The 27,687-nt window shown below is 40.9% G+C and overlaps 1 protein-coding gene across 1 annotated transcript in view; it reads left to right on the top strand.

The window, feature by feature from the left end:
- Positions 1–27,687, top strand: part of LOC118455566 (uncharacterized) — a 91,149-nt gene that overhangs the window by 35,444 nt on the left and 28,018 nt on the right. The window contains 13 exon segments of the mRNA XM_087838252.1: positions 258–572; positions 963–1,277; positions 4,464–4,772; positions 21,688–22,002; positions 22,130–22,441; positions 22,561–22,872; positions 22,992–23,303; positions 23,423–23,734; positions 23,854–24,165; positions 24,292–24,603; positions 24,724–25,035; positions 25,156–25,467; positions 25,579–25,890. Coding sequence (XP_087694378.1) covers positions 258–572; positions 963–1,277; positions 4,464–4,772; positions 21,688–22,002; positions 22,130–22,441; positions 22,561–22,872; positions 22,992–23,303; positions 23,423–23,734; positions 23,854–24,165; positions 24,292–24,603; positions 24,724–25,035; positions 25,156–25,467; positions 25,579–25,890 — 4,062 coding nt within the window.

The following is a 27,687-nucleotide window of genomic DNA, read 5'->3' as shown; positions in this document are numbered from 1 at the left end:
CCAATTATATGTTGGCTAAAATAACACAAACACATTATTTTCTTTTAGAATTGGCAAAAGCTAACTAATACTAGGAAATTTAAGCAGTTTCTATTGACTTTGGAATTAGTTTAATTTCCATCTGTTAACCTTTTCTTTTTTAAACTTCACTGTTAACGGAGCCATCCTACCACTTTAAAATTTACAGTTACAATTTACAATATTACAACTTCTGAATCTTATATCCACAACATATCTTTTTTGTGTTTTGTTTGCAGGTGTGCCCATTTTATTGGCTGGGCCTGGATCAACTCGGTGCTCTGGCAGAGTTGAAGTTTATCACAATAACATCTGGGGAACAGTCTGTGATGATGGCTGGGACTTAAATGATGCTGAGGTGGTTTGCAGACAGTTAAACTGTGGGTCTGCACAACAAGCTCCCCAGTTTGCTTACTTTGGTCAAGGAACTGGACAAATTTGGCTTGATAACATGGGCTGTTCAGGAAAGGAAAGTTCTCTAACTGGGTGTCAGCACAGTGGATGGGGATCACACAACTGTGGACATGGTGAGGATGCTGGTGTCATTTGTTCAGGTGAGAAAACGTTTAGAGACGGGATATATTTTAGGTCATTATCCTCTTGTGTGACATACATGAGTTGTGTCACACATAACTGTGGGCACAATAATAATGCTGGCGTCATCTGTTCTGTTAAGATATATTTTTCTCATCCAAGGTGTGCCAAATACTGGAAATATATAAAAGGCAATTGAGTTAAAACAGATAAGGTAACCTGAGACCAGGAGGACACACAATATGTGTAAAATTTTCAAGGTTTATATCTCGTGAATACACATGATTTTATGCAAAATCACATCTGATCAGTCAGTTTTCTACTTTATATTTACATACAACTATAGATGAACATTACAAGTCCTTTATGTTCCTATCTTTTCTGTTTTTTTGTTGTTGTTTTTTTTTCAGGTGTGCCCATCCGATTAAGTGGGTCTGGATCAACTCGATGCTCTGGCAGAGTTGAAGTTTATCACAATAACATCTGGGGAACAGTCTGTGATGATGGCTGGGACTTAAATGATGCTGAGGTGGTTTGCAGACAGTTAAACTGTGGGTCTGCACAACAAGCTCCCCAGTTTGCTTACTTTGGTCAAGGAACTGGACAAATTTGGCTTGATGACGTGGGCTGTTCAGGAAAGGAAAGTTCTCTAACTGGGTGTCAGCACAGTGGATGGGGATCACACAACTGTGGACATGGTGAGGATGCTGGTGTCATTTGTTCAGGTGAGAAAACGTTTAGATACTAACCCTAATCCTATTTTAAGTAATACTGTTCAAACAACTATGGGCACTATCACAACACTGGTGTCATTTGTTTAGGTGAGAATGCCAAATACTGTAAAAAATAATTTCTTGTTTTCACAATTATTTGTATAGTCGTCATAGTCTTCAAAGGCAAATGAGTTAAAACACTGGCAGGGCATGCAAATCCAGCTTCAGGTTGTGTGGAGGAGATCAGGATGGAGGGACCTAAAACCCAAATGAAAAACATGGAGGTGAAAAGGCACCACAAGAGCTTTGACCAGAGGCTAACTGTCACGGTCCTGTGTTTTTGGTTTTTGTACTTTTACTTTGGATTTTATTATGAATTATGACTATTTGTGTTTTGGTTTCCCAGTGTTTATTCAGTGCTCCCTCTGTTTTGTGTCATCTCTGCCTATATATCCCTTCTAGTGTCGTCAGGTCTCTGTGTTAAGCCCGCGTCTCTGAATCTGTGTCTTTATGTGTGTGTGTTTTGTGTTTTACTTTGAAGGTCCGTGTCTGATGTCAGTGTGTTCAGTGTGTTTTCGTTTCGTTTCCCCTGTCCCGTCCAGTCTAATTAGTCCCAGCTGTGGCCTCCTTCTGTGTCTCATTCCCTCGTTATCCTTCTGTGTATTTAAGCCTTGTGTCTGCCTCTGATTGCAGTTGCTGGTTTGTCTGCGTTATATGGTGTTTTGTTCTCTAGTCTGCGTTATCTCCCTGCATCTCTGTTCTGGTTTCAGGTTAGTTTTGCCAGTTTAGGTTTGTCAGTTCTGTTCTCGCCAGCCTCGCCCTTTTTTCGTTGTTTGCCATCCCAGCAGCATTTGACTCGCCCAAGGAGCTCCGTGAGAATATTGTGTACTCTGTGGACAAATTGATTAATTTGTGGCTGGAGCACGAGGGGAAAGAACTTCGGCAAGCTGTGGCTAACCGGCTACAGCGATTGGTTTCCGGTCTCCCCAGGCTGTTCAGCTCACTTCACCTGCTCGCACAGTTCATTCTGAACGAGCTTCGCCTTCAGCCCCCGGCTGCTACCACTAGTGTTGGGAAGGTTACTTTTAAAATGTATTCTATTACAGATTACAGAATACATGCCCCAAAATGTATTCTGTAACGTATTCCGTTACGTTACTCAATGACAGTAACGTATTCTGAATACTTTGGATTACTTAATATATTATCATGCTTTTTACAACTACGTGAATGTACTATTGCTGTGTGATTTATTACTATTACTGAAGGTCCGCGGCTCCGAACCTTAGCAAAGGGACCTCTGACTAATACGGCAGGGTCCTTCAGGCAGCTCAGGACCCTCAGGCTCAGGGAGTTTAGCACAGGGCATGTGGTCCCATCTGACTGGGAGTGCTCAACAGGACAAGCAAAGTCTACTGGCTCTAGAACTAAGGCAGCTGGTCAAAGATGATTGCAACTCCTGTCTTGCAGTTGTGAGTCCATCAGAGGAGCCTTGCTTCATCTTTCAGAGGGCTGTCCAGGTGCTCACTGCTCCAGTGACTGGGTTGCTGCAGCGATAATAAAGTGAGGAATATGGAGGAGTGTATGGGGCCAAAAAAAGAGAGGATGCTCACCACATAGCTGCAGTAGACAAACAGAAGACGGGCATAGTGATCGATGTAGCGGTTCCAAATGACAACAACATCAGAAAGAAGGAACACAAGCAGCTCGAGAAATACCAAGGGCTCAGAGAAGAGCTCGAGAAAATTTTGAGGGTGAAGGTAACGGTGGTCCCAGTGGTAATCAGAGCACTAGGTGCAGTGACTCCCAAACTAGGCGAGTGTCTCCAGCAGATCCCAGGAACAACATCTGAGATCTCTGTCCAGAAGAGCGCAGTCCTAGGAACAACTAAGATACTGCGCCAGACCCTCAAGCTCCCAGGCCTCTGGTAGAGGACCCGAGCTTTAGGGATTGACCGCCAGCAGGGGCGAGCAGGGAATTTATAAACACACACACACACACATACACACACATATATATATATATATATATATATATATATATATATATATATATATATATATATATATATATGCTTACCTAGAACTAAGAAAACCCAAGAATAGAATCATATAAGACAAAATGAGACAAACTAGAATACAAACAAACATAGAACCCAGGACTAGAACACAAATTTCAAGTTTTGTTATCAAGAGTATTGACATTGATTTCTGTTAACAGAATTAAATGTTGACGACAGGAATTAAGTGTGTTATAATTCGTTATTCAACCACAGTGTAAAATAACAAATATTTCTCTGTAGTTTAGTGACAATTTATATGAAGCCTCATATGTATACAAAGTGAAATGTCTGAGGCTACGTCCACACGTACACGGGTATTTTTGAAAACTGAGATTTTCCGTTTTCGTTTTAAAAAATAATCCCGTCCACACGTAAAGGCAGAAATGAAGGAAAACGCTGCTAGGAACATGCCAAAGCAACAGGTGGCAATATATTCCTATCCGTGTAGAAATGTTGGCCAATCAGAAGTCTAGAAGCCTCGGTGGGAAAAAGTAAACAAAGTTGGGGCATAGAAGCAGAACCGAGTCGTATGTGTGGAGGGACAGTAACTGTGTGTGTATATGTAAGCATTTAAACACTGCAGAGAGAACAATTAACAGTAACAGTGTTGTAGAAATTCATTTCACCGAAACAATAACGTGGCGCACAGTGTGACGTCAAAAAATACGCACACTTTTGACGCTGCGTTTTCTCCGTTTTCTCGTCCACACGTAAATGCAAAAACTGAGTTTTCAAAAATATTCACTCCTGGCCGGAGTTTTAAAAAATCGACGTTTTCAGTGACCAAAAACGCCGTTTACGTGTGGACGAAAGGTGCAAACGCATAGAAAAATCTGCGTTTTCAAAAATACCCGGGTACGTGTGGACATAGCCTTATAGTGGCAGTACTGTGATGCTTACAGCAATATCATGCAAATAAAAAGATCAAAGATTAAGTGTTTGAGCATCTTAACGTTAAATTTAATAGGCTTTCTTAAAATATTTTATTTAATATGAAATACAATAACTTTGAACAAAAAGATTTAATTTAAATATAGAACTACAAACTGTATTTTAATTATGGAAAACTTCTCCATTTTAACTATTAATTGCCATTACAATATTTTTTGTCCTTAAGTCCTTTTCTGCATTTTCAGGTTCACCCATCAGATTAGCTGGGCCTGAATCAACTCAATGCTCTGGCAGAGTTGAAGTTTATCACAATAACATCTGGGGAACAGTCTGTGATGATGGCTGGGACTTAAATGATGCTGAGGTGGTTTGCAGAGAGTTAAAAAGTGGACCGGCACTACAGGCTCCCCAGTTTGCTTACTTTGGTCAAGGAACTGGACAGATTTGGCTTGATGAAGTGACCTGTTCAGGAAATGAAAACTTTCTAACTGGGTGTCAGTTCAGTGGATTTGGAGCACACAACTGTAAACATTCTCAGGATGCTGGTGTCATCTGTTTAGGTAAGATATATTTTTTGGTCATTCACAAGATGTCAAATACAGCAAATAAAACTTATTTTTACAACTACTGAAAACAGTGTTCAAATGTAAAGCGCAAATGAGTTAAAACAAATACGAACAGAAGGTGAATGCTTTGTGTTTGAGCTTATCAAAAGCTCGTATACTCCTATGGCAGTCCAGAGAAATGAAAGGGTTGCATTAATAATTAATAAATTAATACTCTTACCAGCTCCATGGAGAAAGTTCTTGGTGAAAGTGAATCTGGCTGCTGTCAACTCTTCTGTGGACATGAAAGACCCGGCTGTGATGGAGTCCATCATGAATTTGATAATTTGTGTGATCCCAAAATCTTAGTGAAACGACTATACTTATATTTTAATAACAAAACCTTCAAGGTGTTTAAAAAAAAAAAGTCTTGGGTAATGAGAAATCCCAAAAAATTGCTTTATTAGCATTAGCGTCTTGAGTCTCTGTCATGTTTTCATTTCATTTAAAATGTAACAATAACAGTCTATAATTTGTGGTGTAATCATTAAATTTTCTTTTTTCTGTTGTGCAGGTCAAAAATGAGCTGGGAGGTACAACTGGTGACCTAAAAGTGAGCTGGTGGAAACTTCCAGAAAAGAAAGATATCAAAAAACAAGAGACGTGTACTCCATAGTTCACACTGTTTGTTTCAATAGCTGGATGAAGGCGGCTTACATCCTGTAAAAGTGATGTGATTGATTTAATCTTTACTTTTCACATGATATCTGTGTAACTGCTTGCTTTCTGTTGTGGTACATTTAGTTGTAAATCAAACATAATGCCATGGTCCTGAGTCTGATCATTCACTGTTTTGTGTTTATTAATATGTCTTAAGTTCTTGTTTATTTTGGTTATGTATTCTGTTAAGATTTGCTAGTTGTTAGGTTTTGGTTCTGTACTCCCTCTGTTCCAGTTCCGTCAGGTCTCAGTGTAAAGCCTGTCTCTCTGCATTTGTGTTGAGTTTCCTGTTTTACTTTGAAGGTCTGTGTCTTATGTCAGTGATTTCAGTTTTGCGTGCTCACCGTCTCGTTTGTGTAATCAGTGTCAGGCATATCTCCCAGCTTTTTCCTCTTGGTCCTGTTCACCTTTTGTATCTAGTGTCTGCGTCTTCCCCTGCTCGTTGTCGCATCATCCCTCATTCTACACTGTGTGTTCTGTCTGTCAGCCTGCCTGCATAGTTTATTTATATTTTCAGTTTAATTATTTTGGTATCCAGCAATAAAGCTGTTTGAGTGCACTTTTTCACTTCCTGGAGTCTGCACTTTGGGTCCACTATTTCTGCCTCCCGCACACAGTACATGACACATAATCTCTTTGAGTGCAAACTTTACTTTAATGCGTTTGATGACTTATTTCTGTGATGCATTTCCAAAGAAGACGAGTTCTGTTGGTGCCAGCAGAAAAATATTACTTTCAAATCTGAAACTTAGCATCTGCTTTGAATTGAGATACAGGAAAGTGACCTTAAAGGAAGGAAATTATATTTCCATGTGGTTTGCATAATGGAAGACAAACCATATGGAAATATACCATACCCAACCTTTCTTGTCCTCAGAGAGTTTTTCTTTATCTCTCCCAAAGTTAGAAATTAAGTTTAAACTACAGGGTGGGCCATTTATATGGATACACCGTAATAACATGGGAATGGTTGGTGATATTAAAGTCCTGTTTGTGGCACATTAGTATATGTGAGGGGGCAAACTCCTCAAGATGGGTGGTGACCATGGTGGCCATTTAGAAGTCGGCCATCTTGGATACAACTTTTGTTTTTTCAATAGGAAGAGGGCCATGTGACACATCAAACTTATTGGTAATGTCACAAGAAAAACAATGGTGTGCTTGGTTTCAACGTAACTTTTTTCTTTCACGAGTTATTTACAAGTTTCTAACCACTTATAAAATGTGTTCAATGTGCTTGTTGGACGCATGTTGGATTGTCAATGCAACCCTCTTCTCCCACTCTTCACACACTGATAGCAACACCGCAGGAGAAATGCCAGCACAGGCATCCAGTATCCGTAGTTTCAGGTGCTGCACATCTCGTATCTTCACACCAAACAGGACTTTAATATAACCAACCACTCCCATGTTATTACGGTGTATCCATATAAATGGCCCACCCTGTATATTACTTATGCCCATTTAGGTTCATATAAAACGACACTATTGGACTTTCAGTCAGCATGCGACGAACGGCGCTCGTCCAGTCCTCTCCCTCATGCATGAGTAACACAAAGAACTTTGGTGACTTGTGTCTTGCTTTTGCTGTGTAGTAGAATTGTCATCAACGTTCCAGCGAATAGGTTTATGCTACAAACCTATCACAAGGAAAATAGCTAAACTAATGAAGTGCATAGAGGCACTTGACCTCTTTGAAAAACTGTCATCCTATTATGAGCCATTGCTATATATAGAGCACACCTATAAAAATAACTAATATGCTGAACCCTGTATAAAACAGCTGAAAACTACATGATGGAGAAGCTGAATTGAATATTAAAGTGCAAGTCTTTGCCACTGCAGGCAAAGCACGCAACCGCTGTGTGAGGTTGCGTTGCGGTCTCTTCTGGGCTGATGAGCAAGCTACACATTATCAGATTGGGAGCTGGCTGAGAACTCATCAAAGAGAGGGAAACAGAACTATGATAACTCAAACATGCAGCTATCCGTGAGTTCAGCTTCTTCCTCACAACTCAGATGCGCAGCAGGTTTCCTGTATCTTGACTCATGTGTGTAGAGTGTTCATAGCATCAGCATCATGTTTTTGCTTATTTGTCTTGTTGGGTTGAAAAATAACTAAATAAACTTGTGATCATACCTTTGGATCACCATGGCACATACCATTGGCCATATGATTTATGCAGATTAAAAAAAGGAGTGTGGATGTGCCTGACGTCGCTGTGTGTGTGTGTGTGCGCTGTGTGTGTGTGTGTGCGCTGTGTAAAAGTAATTGTCTCCAACTGTGAGAGCAGGTGATTCTGCAGGTCACCAGCTATCGTAGTGGGGAAAAAAACAAAAAAGAAACAAAATTTACATTGTAGATCAAAAATAATCATAGGAAAAAGGTTTTGCGTTTCTCAGCCAACAACAACTACAATCTCATTTTCTGTTTTTAAGAAATGCAGAATTTAAAGGGAACAGCTCACCAAATAGCACTAAGTGGAGGGGAGATTTAATTCGGGCACATTTATCTTGTGCATGAAGAGGAAAACATGAGGCTCAGAATATTCCTCAACTTGCTTTGGTATTTTGTTAGGTTACCAGGAAAAACATGCAAATTCAAAACATTTGCTAGTCAATACACCTCTAAAAATATCTGGAAGGTCTGATTCATGAGAAAGTCTCTTTCCTTACTACGGTATCGATTCTACTGGATTTGAATTTACCATAATTTGCATATTAACAGGGTGCTACTGTGGGACAAGATGATAACAGTTTCATTTGCTAATATAAGAATGACTTTTTCAAGCTTACTTTCAGTGTCACACAACAAATGGGTAATATCAAAAAATTGGAAAGAAGTTGTGTATTTTACAGTTTTTTCTGATTGCTTAAGCACATTTTTTGTAACTATTGGCTATTTTTGCAAAACTCTGCACACAAATTAGAAAACCTGTCACCCAATTATCAAAACATTGTAGTTCTCTTGCAAAAGCGAACACAGCTAGATTAACTCTTCACACCTTCGTAAAAATGGTGTTTTCGTATCAAACAGTACACACAAGCCATCATCTACTAAGCACACAATGCGCCAACTGCACACTGATGGTATGAATACAAAACACATCTGTTTTTTGCTTTCTCTGTGTACAGATGTCAATTTGAGGTCAAACTTTTGTCATAGTGTCATGTAAACATACAAGGATCCAAACTTCAAGTATTGGTGTTTATTCACACTCATCAAAACCAAGACAAAGTCAGAACACAAAATAGGAATTTCACAAAAAAAAAGGAAAAAAAAAGACAATCAGCCTACATCATGTCGTCTTTCTGGGTCCGGCCACAAAATTTCGTCCACATCGCATGCGATATCCTCCAGTCCAAGGCACCGGGGAAAATATCTCCTTGAATGCCGTATCCAGGCCTGACATGATGCCTGGTCAATATCTCCACATGCCTCCTCCATTGCCTGTAAAAGGGCTACCTGTTGATGAGGATGACGGTCGTACACTTTCCAGCGCCAGGCAGAGAAGAACTCCTCGATGGGATTTAAGAATGGAGAGTATGGAGGGAGGTTGAGTGCCATGAAGGATGGGTGGTCTGTAAACCAGTTGCGGACCAAAGCAGCCCTATGGAAACTAACATTGTCCCATATGATGACATATCGGGTCTGCTCTGGTCTCTGAACAGTGAGCATGTCAGGCAAGGTGTCCAGGAATGCAATAATGTGTGCAGTGTTGTATGGGCCTATGGTTGCATGATGGTGAACAACACCATTTTGGCTTATAGCTGCACACATGGTTATGTTACCACCACGTTGTCCTGGGACATTGATGATGGCACGGTGTCCAATAATGTTCCTGCCACGTCTCCTGGTTTTACTGAGGTTAAAACCGGCCTCATCTACAAAAAGTAGCTCATGTCCCGTTGCATCTGCTTCTAGTTCCACCACTCTCTGGACAAGACAAAACAAATGCAACACATCAGGCCCATGCACAGCACTACAGTATGCACTTCCAAATTCAGAACCAATGACACTAGCTTACCTGCGCATAGTCATATCGCAGTTGCTTTACACGTTCTGTGTTTCTCTCGAAAGGAACTCTGTAAATTTGCTTCATTCTTATTCTGTGGCGCGCAAGTACACGACTTAGTGCAGAAATGCTTGCACTGTGTATATTTTGAAAGATGGTGTCATTATCAATTATGCGCTGCTGTATTGCGCGTAGTCTTATTGCATTATTGGCAATCACCATGTTCACTATATGGGTCTCTTGCTCTGGAGTGAACATTCTGCCTCTGCCCCCAACATCTGGACGTCAAGCAATTCTGTAAAGTAACAATTTCAGTATTTTTGCATGTATGGTACTGTTGTGTTTCTCATCAGAGCATGGCAGTGCTATAAAGTACTTACTGATTCTCATTTCGAAATGTCCTAATGATGCTTGCCACAGTGTAGCGGCTCAGTTTAGGCTGAACCCGTTGGCCAGCTTCCCTCAGGGTCATCCCATGGTTGATGACATGGTCCACTATTGTAGCTCTGATGTCATCAGTTATTCTGTTTCTTACTCTTCTTACCCTTCCTCTTTCCCCTCCTCGTCCTCTTCTTGCTCCTCCTTGTCCTCTTCCTCTAACTTCCTCTAACCCTCTTGCTTCTTCACCTCCACGTCCTCTTCCTCCAACTTCTTCACCTCCACGTCCTCTCCCTCGGCCTCCTCTGATTCTCACTCTTCTCACTCTTACTGCTCCTTCCATTGTACTCCACATAGACAGCTTACCTGTGACCTGTTTATAGTGCTTAGGCTGATTGCAAAGTGGACTAATTATCTAAAACAGTTTTCACATGTGAAAGTGTGCCAGACAGTTGGCAAAATAGTGTTAATGATAGCCATACATGTGTATAATTTTGCTAGGAGTGTGTTGGAAATTTGGTAATTGAGTGTAAGCAGTGAGTTGTGTTTAAAGTTCTGCAAAAAGAGTGTTGTGCAGTGAATTGTGCCTACAGTTTTGCAAAGTGTGTGTTACAAAATTGCAAACTGAGTGCAAAGCAGTGTTTGTGCTTTTAGTTTTGCAAACTCAGTGAGTGGCTTTGCTATAAGTATTAATAGTTTTAGGAATTGTGCTATAAGAATCACAGTTAGGGTTAAAGCCATCAGAAAAAACTGTAAAAGTTCCTTTAAATTGTGCAGTCCACACATTTTCAATGCGGTTAAGCTTGAGATGTTGGGAAGGTCATTCCAGAAATTTAATGTTTCTGTTTCTGGGATCATTGTCCTGCTAGAACACCCAATTCCGTACAATTTTCAACCGCCTAGCTGTTGGTTTGAAGTGAAGTTGAAGAATTGGAAGTAGTCCTTCTTCATTATACAGAAAACCGAGTTAACGATAAAAACGATAACAAAATAACGCTGAAAAACGATAAAAACCCTGAAAACCATACATTTCACACCTGAGCCTCAACTCTCGCGGCCCGGTACCAAACGACTCACAGACCCGGGTCCGAGGCCCAGGGGTTGGGGACCGCTGTCCCAGAGTATTTAAAAGTAGAATGGGAGGGAGAGCCTTCAGTTTTCAGGCCCCTCTTCTGTGGAACCAGCTTCCAGTTTGGATTCGGGAGACAGAAACTATCTCTACTTTCAAGATTAGGCTTAAAACTTTCCTTTTTGCTAAAGCATATAGTTAGGGCTGGACCAGGTGACCCTGAATCCTCCCTTAGTTATGCTGCAATAGATGTAGGCTGCCGGGGGATTCCCATGATGCATTGAGTTTTTCCTTTCCAGTCACCTTTCTCACTCACTATGTGTTAATAGACCTCTCTGCATTGAATCATACGTGTTATTAATCTCTGTCTCTCTTCCACAGCATGTCTTTTATCCTGTCTTCCTTCTCTCACCCCAACCAGTCACAGCAGATGGCCACTCCTCCCTGAGCCTGGTTCTGCCGGAGGTTTCTTCCTGTTAAAAGGGAGTTTTTCCTTCTCACTGTCGCCAAAGTGCTTGCTCATAGGGGGTCATATGATTGTTTAGTTTTTCTCTGTATCTATAAAGCGCCTTGAGGCGACTTTTGTTGTGATTTGGCGCTATATAAATAAAATTGAATTGAATTGAACAAACAAAAAAATCAGCCCATAAAAACGAAAAATCACCAACAGCCAAGACCAGACCAGGTGTGCGTAGGAGAGTGTCTTGTTTACCAGTTGGAATGGCAGTGGGTGAAATCCCTAAACTTGTTAAAGCCTCCTTGGGCAGGATACTGAACTTTAAGTTGTAAATATTTGCAAACATACTTATGTATAGATAAAAGTGTTACATGAATGTGAGTGTGATTTAGTGAATTAGACTTGTGGTAGGAAGCACTTTGAGCTAGCAAGCAAGCAACGGTAATTATTTTACTCTTTTCTTTTTTACTTATGCAGTTTTTCATGTCTTCTAGGATACAGATACCGCTCACATTTATTTTCAAACTGTATTTTTCTCTCTCTTTTTTAATGTTTACATAGATTTAAAAAGAGGTGATAGTCTTTCATTTATTTTGTTTTCCTGCCAGGAAAAAACATGCAAATTCATCTACATGAAATTCAACACCTCTGAAAGTTTCTCAAACGGTCTGGTATGCCCTTGCTACTTCCGCATTATTATTATCTGGCTACTGCTGGATATGTGGCTTGCAAAGTATTTTACTTAAGTATTCGGCCCCCTTGAACTTTCCCACATTTTGTCACATTACAGCCACAAACATGAATCAGTTTTATTGGAATTCCACGTGAAAGACCAATACAAAGTGGTGTACACGTGAGAAGTGGAACGAAAATCATTCATGATTCCAAACATTTTTTACAAATAAATAACTGCAAAGTGGGGTGTGCGTAATTATTCAGCCCCCTGAGTCAATACTTTGTAGAACCACCTCTTGCTGCAATTACAGCTGTCAGTCTTTTAGGGTATGTCTCTACCAGCTTTGCACATCTAGAGACTGAAATCCTTGCCCATTCTTCTTTGCAAAACAGCTCCAGCTCAGTCAGATTAGATGGACAGCGTTTGCCACTGTATATCCAGTACTACTTGGTTGAACTGATGTCTTGGAATTTGCAGTAGTTTGGAATTGGCTATAACAGACATTTCCAATGTGTAAATCTTGAATTCTCATTCGTAGATCTTCACTGAGTTCCACTGTTCTGAGTACTTTATCCAGCGAGTGTTGTCAAGCAAAGAGAAACTACTAGATATACTCAATCATGACCTCTAACAAGAAATTAAGAGGCTTTAATTTTAAGTGGACCACATGACTGAAACTCCCCTTTCTGTCAGTGTAAAAAACATTTAACTACCCATCAATCCCTGAAACATCTTATATCTCAAATGGAATTTCAACAACACATCTCAGCTTTTCTACATAATAAATACACAAAATTACAGAAAATGTTCTGGCAGCCCACTGTGCAGACTGCCCCGTATTTATAAAACAGAACATTTTCATTAATGAATAAAAATGTTCTCCTTATTTTTCTTCTCATTTAATTAAATTCACACCAACATCTGATTACTGGCTGAAGAAAGTGTTTGTGGAAAATTCTGTCTCAGGAATTTGGTCATATATATACTGTCCTGCTATTTTGTATTTGTGTGTATATGCTATATATTTTATATTAAACTGTATGTTTATACAGAAAAGATTTGCTGTCTTCTTTTTGTTGCTCGTGTTAGTTCTGTAGTCAGTGAGAGGAAAGCCAAGTTAGGACATATGAGCCTGTGGATTGGGTGGGGCAAATTTCAGTATTTAATATCTGAAGTCAAATTAAAACAGGTGTAGTTAAGCATGGCTGTCCAACAGTTTGTCTACTGCGTCTCTGTCATGACCATTCTCTTATATAAAGGTGAGAAAGTCAGATTTTTATTTGGAGTACACATTTTCTTATTATCTAGCTCTTTTAAACTACTGTAAATTATTTTAAAGCTCTATCTGGATACTGTGAAATAACCTGAGGTTAAGTAGAAATATACTTGTGTCTAAAAATGTACTCAGAGTAAGAAAGTAAAAAAGTAGCTCCTTTATAATTATACTCCTTTATATTATTTAGAATTATACAATTATGCTAACCATTTTCAGGCACAGGTAACTGAACCTTCTGATATTTTAATATAATACAAAAATACCAATGCTATTCAAACCTAAATTTGAATTCAAATGAATACACTCAGCTTGAATCTGTTTTTTAGGACACAAGCAGTAAAAGATTATTTAAAAAAAATACATCTTAGAGGGTGAGTTTACCTCCACACCCGGAAAAAGTGTAAAATAGGCGTTAAAGAGGGATTCAGCAGGTGGGGGAACACTAAGATTCGTTAGGGGAAAAATACTAATAACTCCCAATCATTGCTAGAACTCCACTAGGCTTTCTTATCACACAAGCTGTGATCAGCTCAACTGCTGCTCTGCTGATTTACAGAACTGAATTCAACAAAATGTGGCAGTTTCACAGTGATCCTGGCTGATTTCCATTTCCTACACTGGCAGTGCACTGTATGTTGTCATTAAACTAGACTGTATAAAGTTAGTATAATGATTGAATTCAGTGAATGAATAAGTGTCATCAACTTAAATGTAAAGTCTTCTCTGTTACACTTGTGTATCACTGAGCAGTCCTTCCCTTTAAATCTAACCTCTCTGCTTCCTCTCCTGTCGTGTCTTCTTGCATCTTTCTCTCTCTCTGAGTGAAGTTAGCTCTTTCTTTTTTCTCCCTGTGAAATACAGCAGCTGGACCTTAGCTGGCAACACACTCCGAGGCAAACTGTGATTGCTGATGTTTGTTAAGCTGATAGAAATGTTGTAGAAACATTATGTTGTGTAGAAGTGTTAGTCCCTTTATGCTCATTCCTCTTCTGTACCATTAGCTATTTGCTGACTAGGACTTGTGGACACCTGCACTCCTTCCAGCCCACTTTAATCGTCGAGTATGTGCGCTACAAATGATAGAGTTTTGAAAATGTAAGGAGTAGAAAGTACAGAACATATATTTGTGTTAAAATAAAGAGAGTAAAAGTTAAAAAGTGGTCAGAAAAATGAATGCTAAAGTAAAGTACAAATGTCTAAAAATTCTACTTAAGTACATTAATGAAGTATTTGTACTTTGTTGCCTCCCACTTCTGGAAATAACCCCGTTGGCATTCTGCCTCTAGATTACTTCAAGATGGGAGAGTTAAAATGAATTGAAGTAGAGCCATAATGGAAAATTCTACTGACTAGAGCTACATGCTAGGTGAAGATAGCGTTACATTTGATTTTATAGTGGAGATATCATCTGAATTTCAGGAGTGGGACCACTCCTCCTTCACGCCCCCTCAGGCTGCCGTTCTCATTTTCATGCGAACACTCCTCGTCGCTAGATGCCTCGCAAATTCTAAGAGCTTGATTCCTACTCACCCTTCAGCTCATCACCATGGATTCCCCGTGGCTCAGCCCATCGTACCAAGACCTCACTCCTTTCCACCTGATTTTCCACTGGGAGCTCGGGATCTGCAAACTGATCTTCCTAGTGGAGCCGCCGCGGAGTGCCCTATTACAGCCGGCCCGTCCGGCGCGCCTTCCAGCAGCCGTCCTCGCCACGCAGCCGTCAGTTCTGTCATTCACATTCCACGGAACACCTCTCTCCGCTCCATTCAACAATACAGCGGCTCCAGTCGCCCCCCTTTCCCACCAAACTTTAACCTCCGATCAGCTACTAGAGGACGATCCCCTCCCAGTAAAAGTTCTCGGCGAGCTCCACTCGGATCGCCCTGAGGCACGTCTCCAGCCCCGCAGAGTTTCCCGGAAACACGATCAATCTCAGTGTTCAACTCCGAGGTCGTGCCGCCGTTCCCACGCTCTGGTGAGGTCTCCCGAAGCTTCTTTGCACACGAAGATCTCCGACTGGACTGTTGCCCGTCTCCAACGCGTTCTGAAAGAGAGAGGCATCTGCTTTCGTCGATCCGATAACAAGGCTACATTATTCCATTTCTTCTTAACACCGAACAGAGTTAATTCTCTTCCGGGCACAAATGAAGCTAGCACTTCCATTACCAACGCTTCCTTGCTCCTTTCAGCCTCACCCAGCCGGTGTTCTGACAAACCATCCTACTTTTGCAAAATGTCCTACCGTAAGTAGTTTATGCACATTTCTGCTGTCACAGAGTAATTCCAGCACCAATTTAAGCGGTTTGCCACTTCACTTTACCCGTTAAAGTATGCTTGTAGGTAACATTCACAAGGGTAGCATGGTTTGGCACTTAATTTTACCCGTCAGAGTATTTTTTCTAGCCAATATTCACAAAGGTAGGACGGTTCGCCACTGAATGTCGTGTTGTGTGCATGCGCAGAAACATCCGGTAGGATGGTTTGTCAGGTAGGATGGATTCCCAGAACACCGGCTACAGCCACAGCCCGCCACCACTCCACATGCTCCCTCCTCAGCTCACTCATTCCTCCCCTGTTAAACACCACAGCTAACACCTGCACAGCGTTGCCAGGTCCTCTCACCTCCGCTACTTCCCACCGTATTTCAGCTAACATTCCTACAACCAGCCGTCCGACTGTTCCTCCCTCCTACCAAGCAGCCTTTCCTCCTCCCATTGGTGAAGTTCAGAGGTGCACCTGGCCCAGGCTCCATTTCTCCAAGCTAACACCGCCAAGTTTTCGCTGGCCATGGCAATCCTTCCTCCCAACCCACCAGCCCTAAAGCCTTCTCCTGTATCTGCTAACCTTCGCCAACTAATCATCGCTGGTATATACGTAGATTTAGCTGAGCTCATTCTTCCTCTTCTCACGCAACCTGCTCTACCTAGGGTGATAGATGGTCACGACGGTCCCATTATTATACGTGGTGCTGCCCCGTTTGCTCTAGCCTTCTCGTTATACAGAGACGTGCTCTGCACCGCTTTTCCCTCCCGAAGACAAGAGTTCGACTCCTATCTGATCATTATTTTCGACCTCGTGTTACGAAAAGGGCGCATGCGCGCGCAGCGACCGGCAGCAAGTGAGAGCTTGGCATCCTAAGTTTTTAAGTTTTTAAGTTCTTTAAGTTCCTATCATTTCTTTTCGTTTCTATCGCTGGCATGTGTTTTGGTTGAAGGAAGTGACAGTTTTCTTACAGAGTGACACAGGCTCCACAACAGTAAGAACATCATGGATTCTTTTTTCTTCATTGTGGTTGGATTTCTACTGTGCTGGCTTGTTTCCGATGATGTGGGCGAGGCCGTGAGTCAGCTGAGGATTGTTTACTCCCGCGACGAACTGTTACAACTAAACTTACCGTATGATGGTAAGGACCTCACCTCATGTATGCCGGATTTTATACATCTCCCTCGTGAGTTTCCACAACTTTTTATTACCGTAGTTTACATTCACCCGAGGGCTCACCCCACCTCCACTTGCAGCATCATTTCAGACGTAGTGCAGAAGCTGCAGGCACTCTCTCCTGACGCCCCAAACTTTATAAGGGGGGACTTTAACCATGTGTCTCTTAAATCAACTTTGGGCAATCTGTATCAATATGTATCCTGTCCTACCAGACGGGATAAAGTGTTGGACCTTTGTTGCGGATCGGTGAAGAATGCTTATAAATCTCTCCCGCTTCCTCCTCTGGGATCTTCTGACCATAACTGTGTGCATCTTCTGCCCATCTATAAAACTGTCTTAAAACGAGAGAAGACAAAGACTAAGGATGTTGACATATGGTCAGAAGAATCTGTGCTTACCTTGCAGGTTTTAAGTGTACAGATTGGGAAGTTTTTATTCAGTCTTGTGGAGATGATCTCGACGCTTTTGTGGATGTTACTAGCTCTTATGCAGTATTTTGTAAAGATATGATTATACCCCGTAAGCGCGTTAAAGTCTACGCTAACAATAAGCCATGGGTCACTAAAAGCGTCAAATCCTGTTTAAGGAAAAAGAGACAGGCCTTTAAAGAGGGGGCTGTTACTGATTTTCAGACAGCCACCAAGGAACTGAAAATCGAGATCTTGAAAGCAAAACAGAGCTACAAAAACCTTCTTGAAAGCAAATTTGCTGCAAAAATTTTTGGGTCTGCCTGGACTTGTATGAAAACCATAGCAGGGTTTCAAAATCCCCAGAGCAGTAGTCAGGTCATTTTAGATTGTTTTAATTCAGACAGAGATTTTGCAAATGCTTTAAATATGTTTTATGCTCGTTTTAGTTCTTCTGATTTTAGCGAGGATATTTTGGAACAGAAACAGAAACTGAGAGATACTCAGCACTTTATCATTGAACTCAGCAATGTCAAAAAGGCCTTTAATACAGTCAATGTGAACAAGAACCAGGGTCCGGATAATATTAGTGGCCGCCTAATTAAATCTTGTGCTGACGAACTCAGTCCTATATTTTAGGTTAATTTTTATAAATCCTTGCAAACACAACATGTGCCCTCTCTTTGGAAAGAAGCAGTCGTGGTCCCTGTCCCTAAATCTAGTCGTCCAACAATTCTAAACAACTTCAGGCCTGTTGCCCTCACTTCAGTTGTAATGAAAGTCTGAAAATCATCAGAAATGTGATTATGAAAGAGACTGAACATCAGCTGGATCCAATGCAGTTTGCATATAGGCCCAATAGAGGAGTGGAGGACGTACTTTTGACTTTACTAAATTTGATTCTTAAACATGTAGAGAGTAAAGGGACTTTTGCAAGACTTCTTTTCATTGTTTTTTCTTCGGCTTTTAATACAATACAACCCTATATTTTAATTAAAAGACTTTTAGAACAGTTTGAAATCAGGAAAAACCTGGTGGGCTGGATTTTATATTTTTTAACTGACAGGTCACAAAGAGTGAGAATAAATGGGATTCTGTCTGACCGAGTGTTCTCCTCCACAGGTTCTCCTCAAGGGTGCGTCTTATCGCCCTTATTATTCATTCTCTATACAAACCTGTGTCAGAGCAGACATGAAAACAGGGTCATTATTAAATATGCAGATGACTCTGTTATTGTCAGCTTACTGAAAGAGGGTGAAACTAACCACGGTCCAGTCATTGATGACTTTGTTCAGTGGTGTGAGGAGTCTTATCTCCAGCTGAACATATCTAAAAAAAAAGATATGGTTGTTGATTTTAGGAAACAACAAAATGGGCACGGAGTCACTTTAATCTACAATCATATAAATATCTTGGGACCATAATCAATGAAAAACTGAACTTTGATCAAAATTGCAAATCAGTTTGTAAAAAGGGTCACCAGCACTTTTATTGCCTTAGGAAACTTGCTCATTTCCACATTGACCAAAAAATGTTTAACTTTGTTTTATCGTTCTTTTATTGAGTCTGTTTTATCCTTTTGTTTGGTGGCATGGTTTGGTCAGATCTCTGTCACAGAGAAAAACTCTCTAAATCAGATAGTGAGATGGTCCAGTCGTCTGATAGGTGAGCCACAGTCTTGTTTAGCCTCCCTGTACTCCAAGCAGGTACAGAGGATGGCTTTATCAATCCTTAAAAATGGTTCCCATCCTCTAAGGGGTGAATTTCAGCTTCTTCCTTCAGGATGGAGGTTTCTATTTCCGAGATGCAGGACAAAGCGTTATAAAAATAGCTTTGTCCCCGTTGCTGTCACTGAATTAAATAAGAACTGTTTTTGATTCAAAATTTTAAATTACTATATATGTGCTACAGGGAGGTTTATATCTTTATTAGGTACTGTATGTGTGTTTTTGAAGGGATGCCAAATGCTATCATTTTTTCTGTAAAGCAAATTTACCTTGCCTATGGGTATAAATAAAGTTACCTTGACCTTGACCTTGATTTGGTGGCACCAGATTCTATCAGTACCACATCCAGTTTGCTTCTCAGGCAGCTGCTTGCCTTCAGCAGTTTAACCAAGAAAACTTCTGGGGCAATCTCGATCAGGAAATCTACTGCTGCGTCTTCACCGCCCATTCTTCTCTCTCCTGCAAGTTGTCCGGCGCCCCATCACATCCCGCTTCCGCCTGCATAGTCCCAGCCCAAAACGATCCACAGCCCTTGCGCCGTCCTCCTGTTCTCTCCCGCTTGACCCAATACCAGGGCCCGTACCAGAACCTTCTAAACCCACAATCTCCACCCCCAGCATTCCTTTGCCTCACAGCTCAGAAAATCTCAGCACGCCTTACCTTCAGATTCTCTGTTCATCACCGAATCTGGCCACGCCCCAACAAGGACATGATTCCTCTCACATTTTCGCCAAGTGCTCTCGATTCCTCCAAATCTGTTCTCTGGCCATTCTTTCCGCATCGGCGCCGCGACTTCTGCCTCCCGCAAAGGAATCCCCGAACACTTAATCAAGCTCCTGGGTTCGATGGTCATCACAAGCCTATCTGTTATACATTCACAACAATCTCCAAGACCTCCGTAATGCCCAGTCTTCGCTCCTGTAGGGGATTCCTTCTTCAAGGCCTTCCCCAAACCGCAGCACTATTCACACTTCCTCATCCCTCATCGCCCATCGTTACCAAGGAAGTGGTCCCTGCTAGTGAAGTGGAGATATTATTTGAATTTCAGGAGCGGGACCACTCCTCCTTCACGCCCCCTCCGGCCTCAGGCTATAAAAACACAATCAAAAGGGAATCAATGAGTAGATTGTTGTGATCAAAACTATAATACTTGAAACTGATTAGTATACTGTTATTTGCTAATGTTCAGGTTTTTTTTAACTTGCTATTTGATAAGCAAGCCAGTAAAAATGATTTATAATTTTTTACATTCAGATTTTTGAAATAGCGTCACTACAACCTGGACTGGGTTTGTCCAAAATGTTTGTTCAGCCATTCTTTAAGTTCAAGAAATAATCGCATACGTGGGTGGTCTCAGAATCTCGTCTCTGCTTTCTGTGGATGATGGGGTTCTGCTGCCTTCATCGGGTGATGGCCTCCAGCACGCATTAGAACAGTTCGCAGCCGAGTGTGAAGCGGTGGGAATGAAAATCAGCACCTCCAAATCTGAGGCCATGGTCCTCAGCCAAAAAAGGGTGGAGTGTCCAATCCGGGTCAGGGACGAGTTCCTGCCCAAAGTGGAGCAGTTTAAGTATCTCGGGTTCTTGGTCACGAGTGACAGGAGAAGGGAGCGGGAGATCGACAGACAGATTGGTGCTGCGGCTGCAGTGATGCGGACGCTGTACCGGTCTGTTGTGGTGAAGAGAGAGCTGAGTGTAAAAGCGAAGCTCTCAATTTACCGGTCGATCTACGTCCCTACCCTCACCTATCGTCACGAGCTGTGGGTAGTGACCAAAAGAACGAGATCATGTATACAAGTGGAGGAAATGGGCTTCTTCTGAAGGGTGGCTGGCCTCTACCTTAGAGATAGGGTGAGGTTTGGCCATCCAGGAGGGAGCCATCGAAAGGAGCCAGTTAAGGTGATTTGGGCATCTGGCAAGGATGCCTCCTGGGTGCCTCCTGGGTAAGGTGTTCTGGGTATGTCCCAGCGGGCGGAGGCCCCGGGGCAGACCCAGAACTTGCTGGAGAGGTTATATCTCTCGGCTGGCCTGGGAATGCCTTGGTGTTCCCCCGGACAAGCTGGAGCAGGTGGCAAGGGAGAGGGAGGTCTGGGCTTCTCTGCTGAGGCTGCTGCCCCTGCAACCCGGCCCCAGATAAGTGGAAAAAGATGAATGGATGGATGGGTGGGACTAGGCCCTGGTTGAACTTTCACATATTTCCTTTCTCTCTGCCACATGTTGAGAGATGTGAATCATAATGTGCAACACACTGTTTTAACCTGTTTATCTTTGTGATTCACTTTTCAGGTGCTCATTCACAGATATCCGGTAAGCATCCAAGAACAACTTTGCAAATGCTTGAAGTTCAAATGACTGACACGTGTTTGTTACCTGACAAGCTAACAAAAGAAGGACCATGGACCACTTTCTACTCTATCATTAACAACATCAACAACAAAACTGTATATTACAAAAATATCCTGCTATAGAATTACTATTAAGAAACATTTTAACAAGGCTTGGCAGAATATTGCTCACTATAGACTAACTTGCAGATCACTGACTGGGATTTGTAAACCTGCAAAGCAGCCAAAGCAGCTACTGTATTGTAGGAACTTACAGGATTACAGATTACCATGTTAAACACCTTGTAAGAATTTTTGACCTCAAAGATTATTTTTACTACATGATTTCACAGCATAATTAAGATGGGTGATGAAAGCATTAAAAATACTGGATGTTTTATTCATAATGTGTATTCTCTGTATTTGATTTTCAGGTGTGTCCATCAGATTAGCTGGGTCTGGATCAACTCGGTGCTCTGGAAGAGTTGAAGTTTATCACAATAACATCTGGGGAACAGTCTGTGATGATGGCTGGGACTTAAATGATGCTGAGGTGGTTTGCAGACAGATAAACTGTGGGTCGGCACTACAAGCTCCTCAATCAGCTCACTTTGGTCAAGGAACTGGACAGATTTGGCTTGATGATGTGACCTGTTCAGGAAATGAAAGTTCGCTAACTACGTGTGTACACAATCAATTTGGATCACACAACTGTGATCACAGGGAGGATGCTGGTGTCATCTGTTCAGGTGAGATACATTTTTAGATGGTGAAAAATTGCAATGCAGTCTGTTCTTGTATCTCGTACATTCCTTTTTTTTTAAAAAAAAGTTTAAATAAACTATCAAACCATAGTTCTTGTCATTTAACTAATAGATCTGATCAGATTAGCTGGGCCTGGATCAACTCGGTGCTCTGGCAGAGTTGAAGTTTACCACAATAACATCTGGGGAACAGTCTGTGATGATGGCTGGGACTTAAATGATGTTGAGGTGGTTTGCAGACAGATAAACTGTGGGTCTGCACTACAAGCTCCTCGATCAGCTCACTTTGGTGCAGGAACTGGACAGATTTGGCTCAGTGGTGTGACCTGCTCAGGAAATGAAAGTTCTCTTATTGGGTGTCAACACAGTGGATTTGGATCAAACAGTTGTGGACATGGTCAGGATGCTGCTGTCATCTGTTCAGGTGAGATACACTGAAATACTGAAGACATTGCAGATCAGTCTTTTCTTGTGCGTTTTACATAGAGTCCTTTAATTAGTGCAATGGAAATTTTAAAATATCTTTCATCTGTTATGTGAAAGATGCAATCAGATTAGTTGGATCTGGATCAACTCGATGCTCTGGAAGAGTTGAAATTTACTACAATAACATCTGGGGAACAGTCTGTGATGATCGCTGGGACTTAAATGATGCTGAGGTGGTTTGCAGACAGATAAACTGTGGGTCGGCACTACAAGCTCCTCAATCAGCTCACTTTGGTCAAGGAACTGGACAGATTTGGCTCAGTGGTGTGACCTGCTCAGGAAATGAAAGTTCTCTTATTGGGTGTCAACACAGTGGATTTGGATCACACAACTGTGGACATTTTGAGGATGCTGCTGTCATCTGTTCAGGTGAGATACATTTTTAGATAGTGAAAAATTGCAATGCAGTCTGTTCTTGTATCTCGTACATTCCTTTTTTAAAATTTAAATAAACTATCAAACCATAGTTCTTGTCATTTAACTGATAGGTCTGATCAGATTAGCTGGGCCTGGATCAACTCGGTGCTCTGGCAGAGTTGAAGTTTATCACAATAACAGCTGGGGAACAGTCTGTGATTATAACTGGGATTTAAATGATGCTGAGGTGGTTTGCAGACAGATAAACTGTGGGTCTGCACTACAAGCTCCTCGATCAGCTCACTTTGGTGCAGGAACTGGACAGATTTGGCTTAACAATGTGAGCTGTTCAGGAAGTGAAAGTTCTCTTATTGGGTGTCAACACAGTGGATTTGGATCAAACAGTTGTGGACATGGTCAGGATGCTGCTGTCATCTGTTCAGGTGAGATACACTGAAATACTGAAGACATTGCAGATCAGTCTTTTCTTGTGCGTTTTACATGGAGTCCTTTAATTAGTGCAATGGAAATTTTAAAATATCTTTCATCTGTTATGTGATAGATGCAATCAGATTAGTTGGATCTGGATCAACTCGATGCTCTGGCAGAGTTGAAATTTACTACAATAACATCTGGGGAACAGTCTGTGATTATAACTGGGACTTAAATGATGCTGAGGTGGTTTGCAGACAGATAAACTGTGGGTCTGCACTACAAGCTCCTCGATCAGCTCACTTTGGTGCAGGAACTGGACAGATTTGGCTCAGTGGTGTGACCTGCTCAGGAAATGAAAGTTCTCTTATTGGGTGTCAACACAGTGGATTTGGATCACACAACTGTGGACATTTTGAGGATGCTGCTGTCATCTGTACAGGTGAGATACACTGAAATACTGAAGACATTGCAGATCAGTCTTTTCTTTTGCGTTTTACATGGAGTCCTTTAATTAGTGCAATGGAAATTTTAAAATATCTTTCATCTGTTATGTGATAGATGCAATCAGATTAGTTGGATCTGGATCAACTCGATGTTCTGGCAGAGTTGAAATTTACTACAATAACATCTGGGGAACAGTCTGTGATGATCGCTGGGACTTAAATGATGCTGAGGTGGTTTGCAGACAGATAAACTGTGGGTCGGCACTACAAGCTCCTCAATCAGCTCACTTTGGTCAAGGAACTGGACAGATTTGGCTTGATGATGTGACCTGTTCAGGAAATGAAAGTTCGCTAACTACGTGTGTACACAATCAATTTGGATCACACGACTGTGGACATCATGAGGATGCTGCTGTCATCTGTTCAGGTGAGATACATTTTTAGATAGTGAAAAATTGCAATGCAGTCTGTTCTTGTATCTCGTACATTCCTTTTTTTTAAAAAAAAGTTTAAATAAACTATCAAACCATAGTTCTTGTCATTTAACTAATAGATCTGATCAGATTAGCTGGGCCTGGATCAATTCGGTGCTCTGGCAGAGTTGAAGTTTATCACAATAACAGCTGGGGAACAGTCTGTGATTATAACTGGGATTTAAATGATGCTGAGGTGGTTTGCAGACAGATAAACTGTGGGTCGGCACTACAAGCTCCTCGATCAGCTCACTTTGGTCAAGGAACTGGACAGATTTGGCTTAACAATGTGAGCTGTTCAGGAAATGAAAGTTCTCTTATTGGGTGTCAACACAGTGGATTTGGATCAAACAGTTGTGGACATGGTCAGGATGCTGCTGTCATCTGTTCAGGTGAGATACACTAAAATACAAGAAGACATTGCAGATCAGTCTTTTCTTGTGCGTTTTACATGGAGTCCTTTAATTAGTGCAATGGAAATTTTAAAATATCTTTCATCTGTTATGTGAAAGATGCAATCAGATTAGTTGGATCTGGATCAACTCGATGCTCTGGAAGAGTTGAAATTTACTACAGTAACATCTGGGGAACAGTCTGTGATGATCGCTGGGACTTAAATGATGCTGCGGTGGTTTGCAGACAGTTAAACTGTGGGTCGGCACTACAAGCTCCTCGATCAGCTCACTTTGGTGCAGGAACTGGACAGATTTGGCTCAGTGGTGTGACCTGTTCAGGAAATGAAAGTTCTCTAACTGACTGTAAACACAGTGGATTTGGAATAAAAAAATGTGAACGTGGTCAGGATGCTGCTGTCATTTGTTCAGGTGAGAAAACATTCAGATAATAAACACATTGAAATGTAATTGCAGTCATGCAATTAAGAAAAATCAAAATCTGTATATCAGGAACAAATTCATATATTGAGCATGTCTTTTGTCTCATAGGTCCAATCAGATTAGTTGGCTCTGGATCGACTCGATGCTCTGGAAGAGTTGAAGTTTATCACAATAAGAGCTGGGGAACAGTCTCTGATTTTAACTGGGACTTAAATGATGCTGCGGTGGTTTGCAGACAGTTAAACTGTGGACCGGCACTAGAGGCTCCTCGATCAGCTCATTTTGATGCAGGAACTGGACAGATTTGGCTTGATAATGTGACCTGTTCAGGAAGTGAAAGTTCTCTAACGGAGTGTCAGCATCTTGGATTTGGAGTGCACAACTGTCAACATGGTCAGGATGCTGGTGTCATTTGTTCAGGTAAAAAATAAAATTCAGTGCTAAAAACATTGCAGATCAGTCTGTCTTAATGTGAAATACATATTTTTTAAGAAACATTTGAACATAGAAATCATTTCTTTTCCCTGATAGATTTGATCAGATTAGTTGGCTCTGGATCGACTCGGTGTTCTGGCAGAGTTGAAATTTACTACGATAACAGCTGGGGAACAGTCTGTAATAATGGCTGGGACTTAAATGATGCCGCGGTGGTTTGCAGAGAGCTGAACTGTGGGTCGGCAGTAAAGGCTCCTCAATCGGCTCAGTTTGGTCCAGGAACTGGACAGATTTGGCTTGATAATGTGACCTGTTCAGGAAATGAAAGTTCTCTAACTGACTGTAAACACAGTGGATTTGGAACAAAAAAATGTGAACGTGGTCAGAGCGCTACTGTCATCTGTTCAGGTGAGAAAGATTTTGGATCATCCACAGAATGTTAAAAATGGTAATTATAGCTATTTCATTGCTTCATCATATATCTCATTGGGAAAATCATTTTGTCTATAATGCACCTCTATCCACAGAGAAAGACACAGACTTTACTACAGTTATGTTCAATCACCTCTCAGCTCACTTCCTTTCACATCCCATCGGGTCATCATTACAATCAATTACACTGTAATGTCGTTGTTCAGTAAGTTGTATAGAACAAGAACATGCTGCCAGTTTGACATAAGAATGAGTGCAAACCAGTTTTGAACCTGAGACACCCACATAAACACCACTGTTAGAAATATTGCCAATGTTGGTGGTGACTGTAATTATATAAACTGTATAGATATGAACTAAAATTAAAGAGAATTTTATGATCTCACCAGCTTCACGGAAAAAGTTCGCGGTAACACTGAATCTGGCTGATGTCAACTCCCAAGTGGACATGACAGACCCCGTTGTGAGGGAGAACATCTTGAAATGGGTAACGTCTATAGAATTCTTAAATGCAGAGTAAAGTTTCATCTTCAAGATGTTCGTATTTGTTGATGGAGATTTCTCTGTACTGTTCAAGTAAGGTAATTTACTTGCCTAATTCCCAGACAGACATGCTTATTTCTCTAAACAGTCAAATTTTTAAACACGCAGCTTACTTTTCCACTGAGACAACTTTCTAATCTTTACCCAGAGAATCTGTAAAATACAGGGCAACAATTAAATCCTCGTTTCTGTTACACAGATTGAAAAGACGTTGGGAGGGACATCTGATGACGTAAAGGTGAGCTGGCAGAAACTTCCAGAAAAGAAAAGGCCCAAAGAGAAGTGTCCATAGTTCAGCCTGTTTGTTTCCAAAACTGTATAAAAAAAGACCTAATGTTATATCAAACCTTTAAAAAGCACCTTATTGATTCATTCCATATTTTTCATAAAGTATATCTGCTTTTTGTGGGGGGGTTTTCTTTTTGTTTACTGCTGTGCTGCATTTAGTTGTAAGCTAAACGTAACCTGTTAAAGAGTGCTAACTTCAATGGATTTAGCAAATATTTTCTGTGATGAATTTTCAACAGTGATGAGTTTGGTTTGTCTCAGCAAAGAGAGTGACTATCAAATTTAGATTTTACTTGACTTTACTTTATAATTGAAGTCTATATATTAGACACAACAGCAAGATCATTCTGTTAGGATCCATTTCAATATAAACTTGCATTTTAATTCAAGAAGCCTCAAAATATTTTGTCTTTATTAATGAAAAACGCTTCTTTTTATGAGACCAATACTTAAATAGGACACACATAGCAGGAGACCTTTGTCTTCTTCAATAATGTGTTTAAGTTAGATAATGATTTCTCTTCCCTTTGTGTTTGTTTTTCATGAGAGTGTGTAGTTCTGCTTTGTTTTTTGCCCTTATTTTACTTACTTGGATTCAGTAATGATCAATTATTAATTATTGTGAATTCATATAAATTATGTATTGTACTGCATTTTATGAATTATTAAAGATTAATTAATTGATAGATTGACTATTTTATTTTGAACTTGAAATAAAAATATAACAAAGTACACTGTAAACAGTTTAGGAAAAAAATAAAAATAATAAAGTTGCAACAAATATCTTTAAATATTCTCAAAAAGCAGAAGGATGAAGTTTACAGTTGTTTAGTTCTACCTATTTTAACAGTAATAATTTACAAATCATGGTTTTCGTGTAACACCGAATCAGGTAATTTATTTATATAACTAGTTGTGTGGACACACACAACCAGTGCTGCA

Source organism: Neolamprologus brichardi, chromosome 3 (assembly GCF_056152115.1).
Source record: "Neolamprologus brichardi isolate AB-2024 chromosome 3, ASM5615211v1, whole genome shotgun sequence".
NCBI lineage: Eukaryota > Metazoa > Chordata > Actinopteri > Cichliformes > Cichlidae > Neolamprologus > Neolamprologus brichardi.
The sequence above is the reverse complement of the archived record's forward strand: the minus strand, read 5'-3'. Positions and strand labels throughout refer to the sequence as shown.